Source organism: Histomonas meleagridis, assembly GCF_020186115.1.
Source record: "Histomonas meleagridis strain 2922-C6/04-10x chromosome Unknown contig_20, whole genome shotgun sequence".
NCBI lineage: Eukaryota > Parabasalia > Tritrichomonadida > Dientamoebidae > Histomonas > Histomonas meleagridis.
In genome coordinates this window covers 2,351,760-2,373,773 of record NW_027150805.1, presented here as the reverse complement: position 1 = coordinate 2,373,773, position 22,014 = coordinate 2,351,760, and the positions used below count along the sequence as shown (strand labels likewise).

General features: G+C 30.4%; 8 protein-coding genes across 8 annotated transcripts; 3 read left to right on the top strand and 5 right to left on the bottom strand.

The window, feature by feature from the left end:
- Window positions 1-2,833: 2,833 nt before the first annotated feature.
- On the top strand, window positions 2,834-3,781 carry GO595_003263 (ribosomal protein L10; the record flags this gene model as incomplete). Its single annotated transcript, XM_067916264.1, has 1 exon — window positions 2,834-3,781. The coding sequence occupies one exon, from the start codon at window positions 2,834-2,836 to the stop codon at window positions 3,779-3,781; it is 948 nt and encodes a 315-aa protein (XP_067777064.1).
- Window positions 3,782-4,342: 561 nt separating this feature from the next.
- On the bottom strand, window positions 4,343-4,651 carry GO595_003262 (ankyrin repeat domain-containing protein; the record flags this gene model as incomplete). The annotated part of the gene is made up of 1 exon (XM_067916263.1): window positions 4,343-4,651. The coding sequence occupies one exon, from the start codon at window positions 4,649-4,651 to the stop codon at window positions 4,343-4,345; it is 309 nt and encodes a 102-aa protein (XP_067777063.1).
- A 91-nt stretch (window positions 4,652-4,742) lies between these two features.
- GO595_003261 (uncharacterized protein) lies at window positions 4,743-5,351 on the bottom strand (the record flags this gene model as incomplete). Its single annotated transcript, XM_067916262.1, has 1 exon — window positions 4,743-5,351. The coding sequence occupies one exon, from the start codon at window positions 5,349-5,351 to the stop codon at window positions 4,743-4,745; it is 609 nt and encodes a 202-aa protein (XP_067777062.1).
- Window positions 5,352-7,088: 1,737 nt separating this feature from the next.
- GO595_003260 (DUF382-domain-containing protein) lies at window positions 7,089-8,126 on the top strand (the record flags this gene model as incomplete). Its single annotated transcript, XM_067916261.1, has 1 exon — window positions 7,089-8,126. One exon carries the CDS (start codon window positions 7,089-7,091, stop codon window positions 8,124-8,126), a length of 1,038 nt encoding a protein of 345 aa, XP_067777061.1.
- A 2,108-nt stretch (window positions 8,127-10,234) lies between these two features.
- On the bottom strand, window positions 10,235-14,248 carry GO595_003259 (TKL family protein kinase; the record flags this gene model as incomplete). Its single annotated transcript, XM_067916260.1, has 2 exons — window positions 10,235-12,637; window positions 13,280-14,248. 2 exons carry the CDS (start codon window positions 14,246-14,248, stop codon window positions 10,235-10,237), a joined length of 3,372 nt encoding a protein of 1,123 aa, XP_067777060.1.
- A 542-nt stretch (window positions 14,249-14,790) lies between these two features.
- On the top strand, window positions 14,791-15,906 carry GO595_003258 (histidine acid phosphatase; the record flags this gene model as incomplete). Its single annotated transcript, XM_067916259.1, has 1 exon — window positions 14,791-15,906. The coding sequence occupies one exon, from the start codon at window positions 14,791-14,793 to the stop codon at window positions 15,904-15,906; it is 1,116 nt and encodes a 371-aa protein (XP_067777059.1).
- A 201-nt stretch (window positions 15,907-16,107) lies between these two features.
- Window positions 16,108-16,686, bottom strand: GO595_003257 (DUF51 family protein; the record flags this gene model as incomplete). Its single annotated transcript, XM_067916258.1, has 1 exon — window positions 16,108-16,686. The coding sequence occupies one exon, from the start codon at window positions 16,684-16,686 to the stop codon at window positions 16,108-16,110; it is 579 nt and encodes a 192-aa protein (XP_067777058.1).
- Window positions 16,687-18,023: 1,337 nt separating this feature from the next.
- GO595_003256 (PHD-finger family protein) lies at window positions 18,024-19,238 on the bottom strand (the record flags this gene model as incomplete). Its single annotated transcript, XM_067916257.1, has 1 exon — window positions 18,024-19,238. One exon carries the CDS (start codon window positions 19,236-19,238, stop codon window positions 18,024-18,026), a length of 1,215 nt encoding a protein of 404 aa, XP_067777057.1.
- Window positions 19,239-22,014: the final 2,776 nt, after the last annotated feature.

Below are 22,014 nucleotides of genomic sequence, written 5' to 3'. Positions count from 1 at the left end.
TTCACGAAGTAAATTTACGATTTCTGTGTAACTGTTTTGTTGTGCAATTTGAATTGCAGTAAAATATTATTAAAATAAATCCCAAATTATTAAAACATATTACAAATTATTAAAACATATTCCAAATTATTCATATGAATAGTTATTGCATTAACATCAATTCCTTCTTTATCTAAAAGTAATTTTACGATTTCTATATTATTATTTCTGACTGCAATATGAAGTGCTGTTTCAAATTATTAAAACATATTCTAAATTATTAAAACATATATAAAATTATTCAAATGAATAGTTATTGCATTAACATCAATTCCTTCTTTATCTAAAAGTAATTTTACGATTTCTATATTATTATTTCTAACTGCTATATGAAGTGCTGTTTCAAATTATTAAAACATATAAAAAATTATTAAAACATATATAAAATTATTAAAACATATTTCAAATTATTAAAACATATATTAAATGATTGAAATGAATATTTTTTACATTAACATCAATTCCTTCTTTATCTAGAAGTAATTTTACTATTTCTATATTATTATTTCTAACTGCTATATGAAGTGCTGTTTCAAATTATTAAAACATATTCCAAATTATTAAAACATATATAAAATTATTAAAACATATATAAAATTATTAAAACATATATAAAATTATTAAAACATATATAAAATTATTAAAATGAATATTTGTTGCATTAACATCAATTCCTTCTTTATCTAGAAGTAATTTTACTATTTCTATATTATTATTTTCAACTGCTATATGAAGTGCTGTTTCAAATTATTAAAACATATTTTAAATTATTAAAACATATATAAAATTATTAAAACATATATAAAATTATTAAAACATATTTCAAATTATTAAAACATATATAAAATTATTAAAATGAATATTTGTTGCATTAACATCAATTCCTTCTTTATCTAAAAGTAATTTTACGATTTCTATATTATTATTTCTGACTGCTATATGAAGTGCTGTTTCAAATTATTAAAACATATTTCAAATTATTAAAACATATTACAAATTATTAAAACATATATAAAATTATTAAAACATATATCAAATTATTAAAACACATTTTAAATTATTCAAATGAATAGTTTTTGCATTAACATCAATTCCTTTATCTAAAAAGTAATTTTACTATTTCTATATTATTATTTTTAACTGCTATATGAAGTGCTGTTTCAAATTATTAAAACATATATAAAATTATTAAAACATATTTCAAATTATTAAAACATATTCCAAATTATTAAAACATATTCTAAATTATTAAAACATATTACAAATTATTAAAACATATATAAAATTATTAAAACATATATCAAATTATTAAAACATATATCAAATTATTAAAACATATTACAAATTATTAAAACATATTCCAAATCATTAAAATGGATAATTCTAGAATTAACATCAATTCCTTCTTTATCTAAAATATATTTCACAAGTTCAACATTTCCTGATTTTGATGAAAATGGCAAAATATTTTTTGGAATTCGATTATTTTGAAGGAAACATTTAACAAGATATAAATTTCCATTTCTTGCTGATTCATTTATATTATCAGCACTAACATCAATTCCTTTTTCTTCTAAAAATGTTAAAATTTCATAATTTTCTTTTTGAATACAAAAACTTATCAAATATTTAGTTTTATCTTCATCTGTTTTCCGCACTGATTGTGTTTTTTCTGATTTATTCTCATAAAAATATTTAAAGATATCATTTTGATGAAACTCAATTGCTGTTTCATATGCATCTTCGAATGTTGAATGATTTTGTTCACATAAATGAATGATTTCTACATTTCCACCTGCAATTGCATATTTACCTGTATTTTCTAATTTTGCATTATTAATAAGTAAATATTTAAAACATTTAACTGATCCAAAAAATGCTGCATAATCAATTAATGTAACATTATTTTGATTAATAAATGAACATCTTTCATAAAGTGATGGTTCAATTGTTTGATTAAAATTAAAATTTGTTTGTGATGACATTTCTTGAAGTTTTTCTATTTCATCATTTCGAATGATTTTTGCAATTTCTTTTGGATTAACTCCTTCTTCAATTAATTGCTTATGAAGTGAAAAATCATTCTTTGATAGTTCTTCATAATGATCTAAAAAGTATTTTTCTATTGGATCATTTCTATTAAGCCCAAATGCTATGTGTGTTTGATTTTGATTTTCTTCTTTTGCTTTATAATGAGAAAAATATTTTGAATGAATATTTTTGGTAATATTTTTATCAATTAAATTTTGTTCAATTAGTTTCTCGAGTAAATAATATGATTCTTGTGTGTTCGTCGTAGATATACGTTTGATAAAAATTGAAATTATTTTAATGATATTTTGATTAATTTCTTCTTCTTTTGTTTGAAGTGTTTTTAAAAAATTTAAGTAAATATCGAAGACATGCTTTCGTGATGAAATTGCTTTATAAACTATGTTACATATAATAATATTAAATGTCTCTGGAAAATTTGAATCAAAAAATCCCAATACTTTTTTAGCTGATGTCTGGAAGTTTTCTTCGGTTAAACCGAATATAGTTTTCTCAAGCTCAGTTAGAAATTTTAAGCAGGTTGATAAATGATTCAAATTTTTACCTCCTGTGTTTATGATAGTATCATCATTAGGCATGTGCTTGTTCAGCTGAACTTGAAGGAACAGATTGAATACTTATCGTCTTTTTGTAACGTTAATAAATCGTAAACTTCATAAATTACCACTTTTTGATGAAATCGACTTTTTGAATACTACATAACCGCTGCAAATTGAGAGCATGTGGCCAGCCTTTATCTTCTATGCACCACGAGAAGAAGATCCCACAAAAGAAGCTTGATTTCTGCGCTAAATTTAAGGAAATGTTCCATAAGTACAACAAGCTTGCCCTTGTATCTGCTGAGAACGTTACAGCGTCCCAACTTCTTGGAATCCGTCACGATCTCCAAGGTCTCGCTGAAATTGTTTTCGGTAAGAACTCACTCATGAGGAGAGTTGTTGAAGAACTTAAGAGCGAACTTAAGAACATCGAAGTTCTTGAACCACTTATCTATCATGGTGTTGGCTTCTGCTTCACAAACGGATCATTCTCAAAGATCAAAGATGTTATTGACAACCACTGTAAGGGTTCACCAGCTAAAGTTGGTGCTATCTCACCATGTGATGTTGTTGTTCCACCAATGCGTACAACCCTTCCACCAACACAAGTTTCCGTTCTTCACGCGTTAAACATCCAATCCAAGATCTTCAAGGGTACCATCGAAATCACATCTGAAAAACTTCTTATCAAAGAAGGTGAAAAGGTTGGAGCCTCAGAAGCTAACTTACTCGGTCTCCTTAACATCATGCCATTCAAGTACACACTTAAGCTTGTCAAGCTTTATGATAATGGAAATCTTTATGAACCAAGCATCCTTGAAATTTCCGATGAAGTTCTTTCTGGAAAGTTCGCTACAGCCCTCAAGAACGTTGCTGGTCTTTCCATTGGAATTGGCTATGTCAATGCTGCATCTGCTCCACATATGGTTGGCTCCGCATTCAAGGACATTGCATCAATTGCTGTTGCTATTGACTACCAAATGAAGCAAATCGCAGATATCCAAGCACTTCTTTCTGATCCAGAAGCACTTGCTAAGATGAAAGCTGCAGCCGCTGCATCTGCTCCAGCTGGAGAAGAAAAGAAGGAAGAGAAGAAGGAAGAGGAAGAAGTTGTCGAATTAGCAGGAGGCTTCGATGATCTTTTCGATTAAAAAATTTTTTCTTCTTAAGGAAGGTAAACACCTTAATTCTCATTTTTTGATATTGTTACTGCTAAATGTGTTTTTAATTTGGTGCTTGCAATGGAATTTGTTTTGGGAATTTGTTCAATGTTTACATTTGCTTTCATCCTAAAGTTAATTGAGCAATGACCGTGTTGAGAAAGCAAATTCCTTATGAGTGCTTAATGATATGTAATTTTCTATAAATATTTCAACTCCTTGTCAAACACGTACCATATTCCAAAAAATTTACAACATGTTGTGCCGAATTAGATCTTATACATTCACTTTCTTATTGTGAAGCTAACAATACACAGCTTTATTTTTAATTTCATCACATGAAAATGCTTCCCAAAAGAAACTACATATTCATTTTCAAGAAGACTTCAGTTATTCCCATGATGAACTATTTTTAACTATGAGAACGAGAATAAATATTGTTTGAATAGAGATTAAAAATTTCTGAAGCATCGACATTTTGTGTTGGAAAAAAATAAGATCAAAATTTTAAATAATTGTTCAATGTTTTTTTATTTTTTGCTAAATTACGGATTATACAAATCCTTCGTCAACTAACTTTGTTTCGTCTGCTGTGATGATATGCCTTTGACCAGATCCTCCTACAACTCTACACCAACTACTGGTATCAAGCATATAATGATCTCCTGTTTTAATAAGTTTATATGAAAAGCCTCCATACATTCCTGGAACAGGAAAGTATTCTTCATTATTGGAAGTCGCTAATTGGGGTGTTAATTTTGGCATTTCAAGAGTTGAAAAATCAATGTTTCCTCTTCGATTACGGTACTTAATTAAATCGTGAAACCTTTTTTCAATTGCTGCAAGTTCTGTTTCTGCCATCAAACATTAATAAACGATCAAATATTATACAAAATACCTGTCACTTTTGAGTAATGTGACATGATTGACAAATTTTCCGAAATTAAATTTTTTATTTTACATTTTTTGATAACTCTCCCATGTCCTCTTGGTACAACTTGAGCAGTTCTTGGTTGACTTCGTCAAGTGATTTTATTGAATTTTTTGATTGAACCTCATCACTTATTCCAAGTTTTTCATCAATTTCTTTCAAACGAGATGCAACTTCAGGGGTAAAATCAAATGGATTCGGCGCTGTTGTGTCTATTTTCGGAATTACGGGTTCATTTTCAAGAAAAACTGCATCGTCTTCCAAATATTCATCATCTTTGGACTCATCACTGTCTTCAGAATCTAATTGACTAAGTACCTTATCTAGTTGTCGAATTTTATCTGCTTGTGCACGAATACATTTCAATTCTGATTGAGCTTCTTTTAGTTCTTGACCTTTGAGATCACGAGTGATTTTTTCTGAGATAATGTCAAGTTGTTTTTTACCGCGTGAATCTTGATCTGCATCCCATCCATCTGGAAATTCAACTAGTAGATCACCCATTTGTGTTTTTCGAGTTTTGATTTCATCCAACCATCCTTGGAGTTCTTCGATCGTTTGATTTCTCCACTGGTCAACATCAATATCTATCCCAGTGAGAAATGTTCCTTTTGGTTCATTAACAGACATATTTTAAACGTTCTTTATTTTCGGGGCACCCGACTTAAAAATCCACAATGCGAAATGTTATGTGAAATTGAACTTTTTTTGAAAGAGGTTTGGAGAAAATGAACAAAAGCCAACTATTTGTATCTCCACTCCTCGATAATAATCAAAGTTCTGAGATTCCAAATTCTCATTACATTGATCAAAGTTTCTGTTGTTTTAAAATTGCTTACTTTCCTTTAACAAAAACACGAGTCATTGGACATTGGAAAGTCTCTTTAACAATGCCAATTGTTGTTATAATTTCTTTCATGGTTACATTGGGTCTTTTTATTTATGACACGTTTGATTCATATCCTTCTCTTACATTCAAAATAATTTCATACACCATAACCATTTTTTCTTTTCTTTGCGCATTTATATCCTACTTCCAAACAATTTGTGTTGGTCCTGGATATCTTCCTTACAACTGGTCCCTTACACACAAGCATAATTTTTCGTGGAATGAAATGATGTCAAATTATACAACTTTTCAGAAACAAGTTGACTTTGCTCGTTCTAACCGTGATAGGCCCAAGCGTTCTTGTTACAGTGCAGAAGCCAGGCGAATCGTATTGCGCGCAGATCATTTTTGTGAATGGACTAAATCATGGATTGGCATCAAAAACCAAAGATACTTCATTCTTCTATGCTTTTGGACGTTTTTCTATTCGCTTTGTAACATTTGTTTCCGATTCTATTTTTTCAAATATCTTTTTACACATCACTATAATTGGTGCTCAACATTTGGATTAGTTTCTCTCATTGCTGTTGCTTATTTTGGCTTCATCTCGTTTTACCAATTCGTAATTGCAATGAACAATTTGGTTCATAACAGAACACTCCTCGAAAAATGGAGTAACAGATCAACTTTAGAATTCAATAAGGGATGTTGTGGTAACTGTGAAGAAGTATGTGGATCGAGAGCATTGTGTCTTTTCTGGCCATTTCCATTTTGCTGCTTGACACCTCTTGAAGATGGATTTTACTCAGAGATGAACGAAACATGTTCTGAGTCGTGTAATTTTTCCAATTCGGAATATCAGAATTAATAAATTGTTTTATAATGTTCGAAAAATGCGTGATGGAAAACGATAGATAATTCTGATTCTTTTGCATCAAAATCCATTCAAATATCTATCGTTGGTATTAAATTGTACAATTTTTTTTTTTTTAATTGTTGTGATTACAACACTAAAAATTTATCAAACAACTTATATTCTAAATCCATAAATCTTTTTTCATCTGACACATTAGTTTTTCTTTTTTGATAAAGATATCGAAATTGTTTATCAAAGCATAGAAATTCATTTTATATAATTTCACTATATGAAAACAAAGAAACAAAGGTTTAGAAATTAATGACTGCCAGATTGGAATTCGAAATATTGCCTACATATAGGACATGTATTATTCGACTGTGGTTGATTCAACCATTTCATTATGCATTGAATATGAAACGCATGTCCACATTGACCAAGAGCTATAGGAGAATCATCACCTGGCCATTTTACTCCTGGAGCAGCTATTTCGAATGCATTATGACAAATTCCGCATACTTCTTCATTTTTTACATTCCAATTCCATGTTGCTACTGGTTTCCATGAAAGAATCCTCACTCTTTGTTTTTTTTCGCTCATTTTTGGCTGGAAATTTTAAACGTCTTTCAAAGAATTCACATAAACGGTCGCTGGTGGCATTGAATCAAAACCGTTTTTTAAGATGCAACCAAACAATAACTCCATCAGGAAGCACAAATACAGAGAAAGAAGAAAAAAGAAGCAAAAAGGAATCAAAAAACTCGAACTTCCGACAATTATCCCACCAACTTCCGAAGAACAAGCTCCTGATTATTTTGATGATGATGAAGAATATCAAGCTATTTTATCAAAATTTACACCCACTGTAGAAGTTGGGAATGCTCATGAAGAAGAAGAAATTGATGAAGAGCCACAAGAACCCATATTTGTTTCAAGGCAACAAGTCAAAAGATATGGTCGACCTACGATTGGCATGCTCAAAGGTTTATCACGTCGTCCTGAACTTATTGAAACGTTTGATAATGATGCACCCGATCCTTATACTCTTGTTGAAATCAAAAATACACGGAATGTTGTTCCAGTTCCCTCACACTGGTCTCAGAAGCGAAAATATTTAAACTACAAGAAAGGCAGTGAGATATCTCGTTATCGTCTTCCCAAATATCTTGAGAAGACTGGCATTCCCCAAATGCGCCAAGCTCTTCTTGAAATGGAAGAGAGGAAATCGCTTGCGCATAAACAACGTGACCGCACTCGTCCATCTGTGGGTCTATTTGACGTTTCTACCACTGTTCTTCACGATGCATTTTTCAAGCATCAAACAAAACCGTTACTAACCGTTTTCGGCGAGATTTATTACGAAGGAAAAGAAGATAATCCCGATCCTCGTGTGGTTAAGCCAGGTAAATTATCCAAGAAGTTACGAGAAGCTCTTGGTATGATAGACGATGGGCCTCCACCTTGGTTATTCAAGATGCAAAAAATTGGTCCTCCGCCATCATACCCAAATTTAAAGATTTCTGGATTAAATGCACCATTACCACCAAAGGCAAAATGGGGAGATCAGCCTGGTGGATGGGGACAAGTGCCTATTGATGATCATGGAAATCCTGTTTGGGGAGGAAACCCATTTGCGAGAGCTGAAGAAGAACCAGAACCAACGCCATTATGGGGAGTGATGAAGAGATCTCCGGGAATAGAGGACGGTGTTAATATTTGAACAGTAAACAGTCGAAATGTTATTTTTAATTTTTCTTCTTATTGCAAATGCAAATAAATTTTGATTTCATTATGTATACATCAAAAAAAAATAAATTGATAATTTATGAGTTAAATTATCAAGTGGTAACAGTGATGATTTAAGTGTTAAATTATCAAATGGTGATGATGATGATTTAAGTGTTAAATTATCAAATGGTGATGATGATGATTTTGTATTTGATAAAATAAATATCTAAAACAGATTTTTCTTTTGTTTAATTTCTCAGCAAATTTCATACCAAAAATGTAATACAAAATATTCACAATAAAAGGATCTTAGATGACATTTTTTGAGGGAATTTCTATGATCATTTTATATAAATGTATCTTTATGAATTTCTACAGTATCGCATAACTATAATAAAATAAAAATCAGAAATATATTAAATATTTGATAGATAATTTGATATTATAGAAAAATCATTACACAGAGTGTTAATACTATGTGACGTTTCATTCATTCATTAATAACTTGGAAATATATAGATAAAAATGAAATTGGATTTTATTTTTAACTCAGTGTTTTAAGCCTTTATCCATTATTATGGTTGTTGAAATGAAGAATTTATAATATCACTAAATTCTTCAAACGTAATTGAGAATGGATCGGTGCTACTAATTGTATTTTCCAAATCACGAAAGATATGATAAATATCCTGGGAATCAGTGTGTTTGGAATTCTGCTGCTTTTTTTCATTGAAAATATCTTTCCTTCTTTCTGCTTTTCTTAATCTTCTTAATAGCAACGCATAGCGATTTTTTATATTTACATCAGTTCTGCCTGGTAATGATTCCCTTATGATTGACCATTTTGGACCAATTTTTATATAACTCTTTTTAAGGATTTCATCTTCTTCTGGCGTCCAAGGACTTGAATCAATTCCAGGGGAAAGATAATGCTTCCAACGTTCTCTACATTGTCTTGCAGTTCTTCTTCCAATTACCTTTGCTATTTGTTTCCAGTAATGTATTCCATGCTTGCAAACCATATCAATTATAATCCGATCTTCTTCTTCGGAAAATTTTCGTTTCACATTCTTAAAATGATAATCAGATTCATATAGCATCAGTAAAAAAATATAATTATTTTAAACGATGTTTTATGAGTTCTGAATATTGTTTTATATTTGGAATGAATGAATTGAATACCAAAACATTAAATATCCATTAATTTCATTATTTCAACCTAATTTAACATTTTTAATCAGTGCTTTATCAGAATTCGACAGAAATCAAATCCAGAAAGACTTTACATTTTAACCATAACATATCGAACTCAACGTAACACAAATTTCAATAAATAAAAACATAAATTTTTTTAACATTCGTATAGGATTCTCAAACGTTTTTATCTAAACAACTCATAAAATTTATTTTTCAATCGAAATCCAACAATTTTTATATATTATCATCCTATCTTAACATTAAACATTTTTTATTTCGAGTTCCAATTTTACAACAGTTTACAAATTTAAGTTAGCAATATTTTTAATGTAGTCTTAACCAAATAATCATAAATATATATTTCTTATCCCCTATCTCAATAAATATCAATAATGAGCTAAGTAAAATCATAAGTAAGGTTTAACATTATATATGCTGGAGTTAATAATTCAAATTTAATGATTTCATAAAAAAAATGTCTTTATGATGAAATTATTTTTGTCTGAACAATAAACAATTGATAGAAAATAAATTGTCAAAGAAATATCGTTATTTAACATACTTTTAAATTTTATTAATATAAATAAACAGAATTATTAATAATTATTATTTTGCATATAGAATTGGATATTAAAACGAACATGAAAACATTTTACTTCAAATATATATTTATAACATATAATTTTTACATAATAAAATAATACACATAAATTTATTCGCCTTCCAAATATTTCTCTATTTTCTCCACTTTTTCCAAGTATTCATCCAAATTGATTTTCTATATTAAATATTATGTAATTACTATTCATAAATTAAAATTCTATATTAATATATGAAAACATTTTACTTCAAATATATATTTATAACAAATAATTTTTACATAATAAAATAATACACATAAATTTATTCGCCTTCCAAATATATCTCTATTTTCTCCACCTCCTCCAAGTAGTCATCCAAAGCGATTTTCCTGAACTTCTCCAGCACCACTTTTAGTTCGTTTTTTAACATTTTATTCTCCACAGCGATTACTTTAAATATTTCTATTACCACTTCGTAAGTCATTTCATAGAATCCGCTTTGGAATCTCTTCAACATCACTTTTGCTATTTCTTCTATTTTACACATTTTTGCAATTATTTTAATTGCTAATTTCGAGTTATCATCGAATGATATTAACCAATCGATGAAATCGATATTAAATTTCACGTTTTCATTAATCATTTGATATATCACCAAATAAATCACATTTTTCAACAAAACATTTTTCGTTTGTATTAACATATTCGTAATTAATTTAAGCGAAATGTTTTTCGTCTCTTTCATCGATATCAAACATCGTAACGATGATATTTTTAAGTTATCATTTTCATCATTACTTAAACTTAAGATACAGCGAGCAATGATCGATGATTTATATTCACTTTTAATGCTCCCTCGTGTTAACGTTTCTAAACAAAGGATAGTGTGCCGAATAGATAACGAATGTATTAACGCTTCTTCTGTCATGTTATTCTTACATGAGATAATAAGAAGATTCTCATCAAGCTCTTCATTGCCTGTAGGTACATTAGATAGAAACTTGACAATGATTTCTTTGCTGATTTGTCCTCGAGGAAATGAACGTAAGCGTTCGGATGCTTGAAATGCTTTACCAGTGGTAAGAAATTTGGAATAACATAAAGAAAGTAAGGGTAAATTTGGGCTTGCTTGGAAAGTCTCTAACTTGTTCCATGTTTCTTCTAAGTAATCGTTGGGTATTGAACTATTATTTATCGTATACGAAAAATCTTCAAGTGTAACATCGGATCGTTGTAAGAGCTCTTGGATCTGGAGTGAATCTTTGTCATCAGTACTTTGGGTTTCTTGGACATGTTGTAAAAATAAGGAAATATCAGTTCCAGGAAAATAGATTTTACCAGTTTGGAAAAGCTTCAGAATAGTGGAAAAGGTCGGGCGATTACGTGGATCTCGTTCCCAGCATGAATTAATGAGATCTTCGAGTTCTTCTGGAAACCAAATTCCTGGAAATGAAGGTCGAGCATCATTGTCAAGTACTGAATGTATGACTTCTAAATGATCACAACCATTATATGGAGTCTTATGAAAAAGTATTTCCCATAAAACAATTCCATATGAATAAACATCAACTTTAGTATCATAATTTTGATGACCAGAAAGAAGTTCCGGGGCCATCCAATAAGGTGTACCTACGTTGACGGTCATAATTTCTGTTTTCCCGAATTTTTTAGATGAACCAAAATCACATATCTTGGCGCGACCCTTATCGTCAAGGAGAACGTTAAGGGATTTCAAATCACGATGAATGATTTGATGTTTATGTAGAAAGTTCATACCTCGAGCAATATCATAAGCAACTATTGTAAGTTGTGTTGGCGTTAGTTTTTTCCTTTTATGAAGCTCATTATAAAGATTACCTCCAGGCATCCATTCAGTAACAATACAATAAGGTGGAGTTTCAGTTACACCTATAAACCTTAAAAGCGTATCATGAATAGTGGTTGCTAAAGTAGTAACTTCACGTTGAAAAGATCTAAATCTTGATCCTGTTAATTTGTATTTAAATTTTTTGATTGCAACTTTCTCTTTGGTAGATTTTAATGTACCATAAAAAACATTCGAAGATACTCCACTACCAATTTGTTTCTCTTCAATAATATCATTAACATCTAATGTCCATGTTTTGTAATGAATTGGAATTGGTGTGAATACAATATTTGGAGGAACAATACTTTCTCGTTCATATTCTTTGATGAAATTATCAATACTTTGAAGTCTAGATTTAATTATTGTTTGAATATTACTTGAAATTGAATTATTTTCTCCCTCTAAAAAACTTTTAAATGAAGTATGTATGGAATGAAGATCGAAAAGATGTAGCTGAAGCCATTTTGGATCTGCTGGATCAAAGAAATGAGAATCTTCAGGATCAAGAATTGAAGCTTCGGCATTTAACCTTCGAATAATTTCACAAACCTCAGCTGCAACAGCAGAAGAAGAGTTGCTAATAACTGAATTCGCCCAACAATTTGACATGTTTTGACTAATTATTGATTTTAATTTACTTGCATTTTTAACAATTCCATCTGCTGCTTGGATTTGTTTTTGAGTTAATGGACTCAGCCTTGGAAATCTTAAATTAAATGCACGCGCAAATAATCTGAGTTGAGAAACCGCATATTGAAGTTTCTTTTGATTGGCAACTGCTGAGTTTACAAAGAACTCGATTTCTTGTGCAACTTTGGAAAGTTCCCTGCCAACGAGGGATGAAACTTCCATTTGATTCTAGCGACCGTTAATAAAAAATAATATTCTATCGTAAAACGGTTGTATACATTTTTTCAATGGATTTATGGTAGTTATAACGGTTTGTGTGGGATATTTTTACCCTTTGCACCAATGAGCCTAAAAGTTTCTACAACTGCAGACGAAGCTGAAAAACTATTATCTGCTCCAACACTAACTTCTCTCTCATGGCGTGTTGATGTGATTTTATCATCATCATCTGTTACTAGAGTAATGCAACCTTTTGTAATAATGCGCGTCGGCCTTTCAAATGGAACATATAAAACTATTGAACTAAGTATCAAAGCTTTCCATGATCTCAGGTTTAGGATTTCTGAAGCTCTTCATTCCCTCCACAAACTTGAGTCGAATTATTTGTTCACATTAAATGTTTAAAAGATTTTTAAACTTTAAAAAACATTTACTCTATTCATCCGTATTAAAAACACTTGCCTTTTTAAACTTTTCTAAATCAAATTTGCAATCATTTTTCAAATCAGGTATATTTTTTGAAACGAAGTTTATAAAGTCTTCAAACAAAATATACTTCGTATTGCCGAATCTCGGGAGTTTCATCACTTTCCCATTATATATTATTCGAATAAAGAAATCATTTGATCGTCTGAACTTCCAAAGTTCAACGATTATATAAGAACCATATGGTGGAAGCTTATCAAATTGAACGCCTAAATATCCGAGAAATCCGAATATATTTCCATCATGTGCAGACCAATGTATGAATCTGAGTGATGTATTCCCATTATATCTGTCAATCATTGCATTCGTCATTTCGCCAGCTGGAAATGAAAACATTAATGGGAAAACTTTAGGCGAACCAAAAACATATCTTTGCTGGTGTGCTTTGACGATAGCAGCAGCATCGAACAAAGCTTCAGAAAATGACGAATTTGATGATGGAAGATTTTTGCTGTTACAACGAGCAGCCATTACAATATCTGGTGCAGACTTAGTTTTGGAACCAATAACTTTAGCAGCTTCTTCAAGTGTGGAAAGATTTTTTGCAAATGTGGATTTGTACTCAGCACTATTACGAACTTCTTCAATTCGCTCTTTAAGCATAGGGCATATCTGTGAAGAACGACGCCATGGATCAAGATACTTTTCGGAAACTTCGATTACAACTTTTGGATCAGATGGATAAAAACCATGAATAAAAGACATGGTAGAATGAAGGGTGCGATGTGTAAGGGTTGATCTAAATTTGGCTATTGAAGGGTTGTATTGAGATGGAAGAAATTTCTTTTGTTGAATATAAATTTTGTTAAGATGTTCTCCTAGTCGAGTAAGATCTTCCGCGCCTTTGTCAATTAATTGGCCTACATGGCAATCACCTAAAAAAATTGAATCACCATATGATACATGTATTTTCATTGGTTTAGAACCTAAGAACAATTTGTATTCTGAATAATTACATCTCCATATATTTGAGAAAGCAGGCGAAATATGTAAAGGAGTTCGTGCTCCATGCCGTGTGATTAATTGAACCATAATTAAATCAGCATCATCTCGATCTCGATATTTCAAAAGAGGGGGCTCGCACCAGTGTTTGTCAAATGAAAAAGAGAATAACCAAAAACAAGTCCATAACATGCTGATAAGGAATGGAGTTTTTTTGGTTCAATTGACCAAAAATTCAGTTAAAATTGATCGTTTTGCCTCCTTCAAGGAAATCATACACACAGTTTTCATTACAGAAACATGTTTTAATATAAAGAGAAAAATATAACTAACCTAACTTTAGAAAAAAGAACTCAATCAGCATAACAAATATATTTTAAAGTGAAATTAAATGAATAATTTTCTAATTAACAGTAAAATTTACAATGCATTAAGTTACTATTACAACAACCACAGCAAATTGTTGAAATTTCTTTTTCATATCCTGTGTAAAAATTTGTTAGACATTGATGATATAAATATGATATTTTGGTTTTTTATGATTTATCACAGAAAAAATGCTTGATTCATATTGAGAATATAGAAGTCAAAATGAGTTACTGCACCGTGAATTAAGCGAACTTGATTTTTGTTGCGACGTTCCGGTTTGATGAATTGACTAAATTAGCATTCAAAAAATTCTGAGCGAATTACGCTAAAACAAACGTTCTTGATCTAAAAAAATGGGTTTTGATATGCCATGCACATCCCCATTTAGAGCGCCAACAGTGGTTCCCAATGCGACGCTCATTTCTTTATTCCTTTTTGTTCGTCATGGAGCTAGAGTTCCATATCAACATTGGGAAAGAACTGATATTGACTATGAATGGCGTTGTGGCGAAAATTATTTAACCAGGAATTATAGAATTCCATTAGTTAATGGAGTTTTAACAGATTTCAAATTTAATTCTTCAATTAATCATTCTTTCTTACCTTCTTGTACAGATGGTTCTTTATTAGATCTCGGGTCTGAACAACTTCAAAAGCTTGGACAATCCTACAGAAATTATCTTATTGATGAGACACATTTATTATCTTCAGAATATGATTCCAATGAAATTTATCTTCGTTCATCATATATTCCACGCTGCATTGAATCCGGTGTTTCTTTTATTGATGGACTTTATCCACCTCAAACTCCTGATGAAACAATTAATGTAACCACAGGAACTTCTACTGATGAACCTTTATTCCCACATGCGCTAGCGAACGAAGTCTTCAAACAGAAGGCCCTTGAATTTATTGCCACTGATGAGACCCATCGTCGTGAATCACTTTTTGATGCGAATGCAGACACTTTAGTTAAATATTATAATCTTTCGTTCACAAATCCACTTGAAAAGTTTCTTCTTGGGGACTTTATGAATACCCTTCGTTGTAACAACCAACCATATCCACGTGAGATTACTGATCCGATCTTTCCTGAGCTAATGAGTGACACGGCGTATTTTGTGCAAGGATATTTTGAGTTTATGAAGCCACTTGCAGAGAAGCCGATATTTGAGCTAATGTTTAATGAGATTGATTTAATAAACGAAGGAAAGAAAACACAAAAGTTTACTTTGTATAGCGGCCACGATGTAACTTTGGCTGCGATAATGGTCGGATTGGGTTATTTAGATCTTAGTTCGCCACCGCCATTCGCTTCTCATATTACTGCTGAAATATGGAAAGTTGAAGAAGTGGATTACATCAGATTCACGTTCAATGGAAATGTGCTGAAATATAAAGGAAATGAATTAACAATACTTAAACAGTTCAGAGAAGAAATGAAGCAATACTTAAACAAGGAAATAGTCGACGAGCTGTAACCAATAAACAGTTCTAAATAATTTTTGTTATTTAACATTTTAATTAAGTCTTAATAGAAAATATATTTTATTCTATGTAATGATTGAAAATCGTTTTTAACATTTTAAGATTTCAATTTCTTTTCATATGAATTCTGTAAATTAATTTACAATACATAAAATTAAAAGTAAAAAGAGAAGGCAAAGCGTTTACATTCTGAATTAGTGGCTTTGGACGAAGTTTTCATATTCTGACCAGCTCACAGAACACTTTGATGATTGGTATCTTTCAATTTTGGCTTTCTTCATTACGGATTGATCAAAATTTCCATAGAAACCAGCTTTACGAGCGAGGTGAGAAAGTGTTTCTTCCTTTGTCCAGTTTTGCTCTTGAGCAACCTCAGGAAGATATGTTGCTGAATATCCACCATCAATAAATAAACGAATTCCATGAACTCCGACTTCCCAATCCAAAACATCCTTTCCTTTTTCGAAGCTATGTAAGAGGGAGATTGCGCACTTCAAGTTAGGTAATTCTTCCTCGGTTATTGGCTTAAAACGATGATCTTTTGTACCTGCAATAACAGCATAATCGCATAATCCTTTAACCAATGGCAAATCACCAAAACATCCTATGCATCCACGGAGATCTCCATTTGCTTTTTTCCATGTTACGAACATTGGACAATGCCTTGATTCATTTGGGTCCATAAGATTTAAGATTTTATTGTTATTCACATTTTTAACTTTATTTTCGAGTGCTTCACAGCAAAGATAACAAAGTTCTTTTGTTGCTTCCATCCAAAATGACACAATACGTTAAAGTTGGGGTGGTTCAAGCCCACAAAAATTGAAAAAAGCATTCAATAAATGTCATTTTACGATAAAATTTTCAAATTCCACGGTTTCCCTCATAAGGAATGTTGGATTGCAGAGCACTTCTTTTGGGAGATGGGGGAGTTGGTAAATCAAGCCTGTTCACAACTTACATGCAAGGTACTTTTCCAAGAGAATATGTTCCAATGATATTTGAAGAAGAATATAATAAGAGTTTTTCAATAAATAATTACAATATCAATATGACTATTACCAGTCGGGGTAGTGATTATCAATGGATGCATTTTCGTTGCCTGGATTATCCAAAAACCGATATTTTTTTACTTTGTTTCTCTCTAGTTGATCCAACTTCTTTGAAATCAATTAAAAGCAAATACATTCCAGACATTTCTGTTTATTGTTCTACAATCAATTTCATTTTGGTTGGATTAAAATCTGACTTAAGAGATGAATACTTAAATGACCCCTATAAATATCGTGGAATTGAAGAACCAATTCGAACAGAAAGGGGAGAAGAAGAATCGAAAAATATTGGGGTTTCTGGTTATGTTGAATGTTCTTCTAAAATCCTATACAACTTGGATGCAGTTTTCGAACTAGCAGCTAAAGTTTTTTTGGACAAATCTGATAAGGTTAAAAAAAAAACCAGAAAAAATAAAGAAGTTTGTATGTTCTCGTAAAAATGTTTAACAAGTAAATATTTGTAATTAAGAAATAAAATATTTTAATGACTGATTTTTTATGTTTAAATGCATTTTTTCATTTATTTTAATTTTTGAATTAAATATCATATAACGGCATTACTGTAAAACTATTGCAATCTTTATGTAAATTTTCTAAGTTTTGATGTGGCAGTGCCTTAAATTTTCATATTCTTGTTTACTTCTTTGAATTTGAGATGGACAAAATTGGATAAAATATATTAATTCTTTTCCTCTAATGAACATAATTTTTCTTCTGGGGTTTTTAGAATAAAACACGGAACTAATGGTTTATGAAAATAACATTAAATTATTTACAAAATTTATGAATTCATAATAATATTTAGAAAACATTTAAATCGTTTGAAGCTCCTCTCTTATATGCATCTGATATCGAAGGAAACGATAACAATGGAGAAGATATTTTTCTTTTTTTAAACAAGAGACTTGGATGTAAATTTATATTTTTGAGAATAAATCATTAATAAACATTGTGTTTTGAATTCAATAAAAAACTCATTAAAATCAAAAAATTGTTTTTTTAAAATACATTTATTCAATTCAAATAATGTTTAATAATAAGAAATCATCAAAAACATTTTATGTTTCATCGGCGGAAAATTTTCTATTATGTGCTCGTGTTCTAATTTTTCCCAACTTTTGTCTTTCTTGTTCTATTTCCTGTTCTGTCAGCAACGAATAAGGCAATGGTGGTATTATATCATTTACGAAAGCGCTTAAAAGATTTAACACCACCGGAGGCTCCTCAGGTTTTTTCGGCTGCTTCTCGACTTTTCGTTTCACTGGCTTTCGTGGCTGTGTGTTTCGATGCCTTTGCTTGACTTTCCGTTCTCGCCATTCGACTTTCGGCAAGAAAAATGGAATTTCGCCATCTAAAGGCAAAATGATCTGTGACTTAGAAATGATTGCATGCGTGCTTTTGCTCTTTTCTTCAACATATGGCCCTTTCAAATGTGTGGCAAATAGCCCAACTCGGATTTGATTATTGACTTTATATAATTTCGCAATTGTATTAAAGTGGAAACTTCTGGAGATTAAATGAGCAAGGTTAAACGAGCTTTCGTCTAGATCGATAATTAAATCGGAGTTAATGATTGCAATACATGATAATGGAATTCCATCATTTGCATCGACTTCATCCGTATGCATAAGAAAACCTGGCAAATCACTTATAAATTGGCCATCATCTAAATCTATTGGAGTACAAACTTTATTTTCTTCATTGACATATAGTTCAATTGATTGTGGTGCAAAATCATAATTTGGGGCATTAACAGTACTTAAATAATCTTCAATAGAATCACTGTTATTAAATGTGGTTGGTGAGGTGGAATATGTGGGAGTGTAATTGGAATATAAAAAGGAAATGGCATATGAATCCATGAGCGATAGGATTGTAGACTTGTCAATTTTGAAAATTGAATAAAAAGTGTCAATGAAACATTTCCAAAATTCGTGATTGCGATTGAAAAGGACTTCAATGAAGTTGCTGAAGTATTTGCCAATGGTTTTGATGAAATCAAGCTCGGATTTATCAAGGTCGCTGATTATCATGTTCTTAAATGGACCTTCTGGAATCTGTGAGAGAATAGATGTACGATCGACATCAATAGTGACAATTTGATTCGGGATTGTGTGATTTTTGAGCTCGATTTCAGGAAAATTATATGTAGTGCCTCCACATTTAGTACAAACAAAATCATGAACTTGACGACCAAAGCCAAGATTTTCGCAGTACTTATGAACCCAAAATTTACATTTGGTACACTGTATAAGTGGAATGTTGTATTTCATGTTTTTGCGACAACGACATCGAATAACTTGATCTTGACAAAATGGACAATAATATGGTTCATTCTTTGGTTTGCCAATGCACACACAAATTCCATGAATCCAATATCCACATTTATCGCATTGAATTAAAAGGCCTTCGTTGGTCGAACCATTACAAATACACCTGATTCCATATCTTTCATTGACACCATCATCATAAAATATTGGTTCCGGTGGCTTTAGTGGTGACTGATAATTAGTTTGGTTATTTTGATTTGGTTCTTCTGTTTTTTCTTCATATTTTTGAGTAAACGATAAATGCGAAATTTCACCAAACTGAATTGATCCCATTGACTTATTGGATTCTTTTGTTGTGTTTTGTTCAGTAATATTTTCCTCTTTTGACTGGTTTGATAAATTATTTGTGTCATTTTCGTTTGCTTTTTCTATATTTTGTACAGTTTGTATTGTAATATCTGATTCTATGGCAACTGGGTCGGTATGTTTTTCTATTATTTCATTCATGTAGGAAGCGTTTGGCAAATTAAAGCCTTTGATTTTTGAAAAAGTGGCGGGAAATTGTAAACCTATTTCAGGGGGGGTCAAAAAACGTTCAAACCACTGGATCACAAAGAAGACAACTAATCACGAGTTCGTTCAAGAAATCACAATTTTCCTTAAGTAATAAAATTACTACATATGAAGCAATATATTTTATTGGGATCTGGGTGAGGAAATACAATGGAAATATAATCAAATTTTCAATCTCAAAAAATTATTATATTGAAGTTAATACAGAAATATTTGAAACTTAGTTTTTATTTTATTAATTCATTTTTCTTATAGAATTAAATTAATCATATGATTGTTATTGGTTTGTAGAATGTAAAATATCATTAGTTCTTACCGGAGCAATTATTTGCATATATTTGTAGGAATCGATTGCACGAATTCAAATCGATATGTTTTTGGATCAAATATCGTGTTACCTTTTTCAGCTTTCTCTTTTTTTACAACAGCGATAATTTAAACGTCATCTATTTAATGTTTTCTATGTGATTTCTCAATGCAAAATATTTTGTTTCAAATATTTGAAATAAACTTTTCGAAATGGTTAACAAGCAAAGCCCAAAATTTCTCATATTTTTAAACTTGTTTCAAATTTGGATAAGTTTGTTTTACAAAATAATAAATCAAATATATATATTTTGATATCAAAGGATCTTTTAGTTAATTTTTTAAGGTTAAAAAAGATCATTTTTGGAAATTGGACCTCTTCAGCCATTATGATAAATGCCCACTCTTTCACCAGAAATTTATCCTGCTTCGAAAACAGCATTGTATACCCAGTTATCCCAATTCATGTTTTAGCCATATACTTTCTTCTCTAACTCTAACTTTATCTCCAACTTTGATTTCTTTCATGAATATCTCCCTACACATTATTGTTATGTTACAAATGATAATAGTTATAATATTATTAAGTTCATTGGATTTGTATTCTTTCATAAAATTAATAAGTTGCTGATTATTATTATTGTTAAGAATGTTTTTCGTTATTTATAATGTTATCAATATCTTTTTGTGATATAAAGTTTTATCACAAACTTCATATCTTATTACTTCTATATTAACTGTGATCCCTAACAGCACACAAAATAAATCAAATAAAAAGAATTGAACGCATATCTCTTCAAAATCATGAAATTCAATACTATAAAAAGTGCTTAGCAACAACAAAAATATATCATTTTAATCAGCAAACTCAACTCTAACACATTCATTCAATATATTAATTAAAAGTGGCCTTGCAAGCATTAAATGTATTATCCTTTTCTGGTGTCTTTAAATATTGAAACAAACAAATTTTAGGTTATATTGAAAAACTTCAAAAAAGAAACAAATTTTTTCCATAATAACCGTGTGATTTTTAACTTTTGTATTGGCCGATGTGTATTTGGTAAAGGCCTTCAACTATATTAGATCTTGAAGCATGAAAATTCTTCGTTTGCTGTTCATTTCGGGCATAACAAAGCAATTTACAACCGATATAATACCAGGAATTCCATTTTTTACAACTACAAAAATATCAAATATGAAAAAGAACCTAAGCAAAGAAAGTCTCACTCACACACACAATGCAGAAGTTCCAGTCTTTGGAATTAAGTGCGCTAATTTTGATATATTTCACATTATTTCTACTTTCTTTAAAACAAGTATATTTTTAAATTTCTTGACTGACAGTAGCTGTACACCAGAAGTACTTCAATTCTTTTATGACAAAATAAAATTCCTAGAATCAAATTTTACAATTGCACAGAATGAATTCTTTATAACGAGTATGCTTATTGAAAACAACACGTCAACACAACCTTTGAATACGCATTATGTGAATATATCTTTAAACCAGTACGAATTTCTTTGTTATTCGTTGATGCAAAACAATAAAAAAGACCGACCATTTAAATTCAATGCATTTGTTCGTTTAACCGCTATTTTTTCAATGATGATTGTGGTGGTTTATATCAATTTTTTTCAGAAAAAACCACTGTTTCTACAGAAATTTTTATTGACCAACTACAAATTGAAAACAAACGAAAAGAAAAAACATAAAAATGTTATAATTTTTGTTATATTTTTCATAAATTCTTTTCAATTATTTTATGATGATACCTTAACATTAACAATAACAAACACAAATGATTTTAGTGAAATTGACCAATATAAAATTATCACGAAATTTATAAATATCAGTGAAGGAATTTATTTCATTCCAAGTGGCGCATTTTCAGAATGG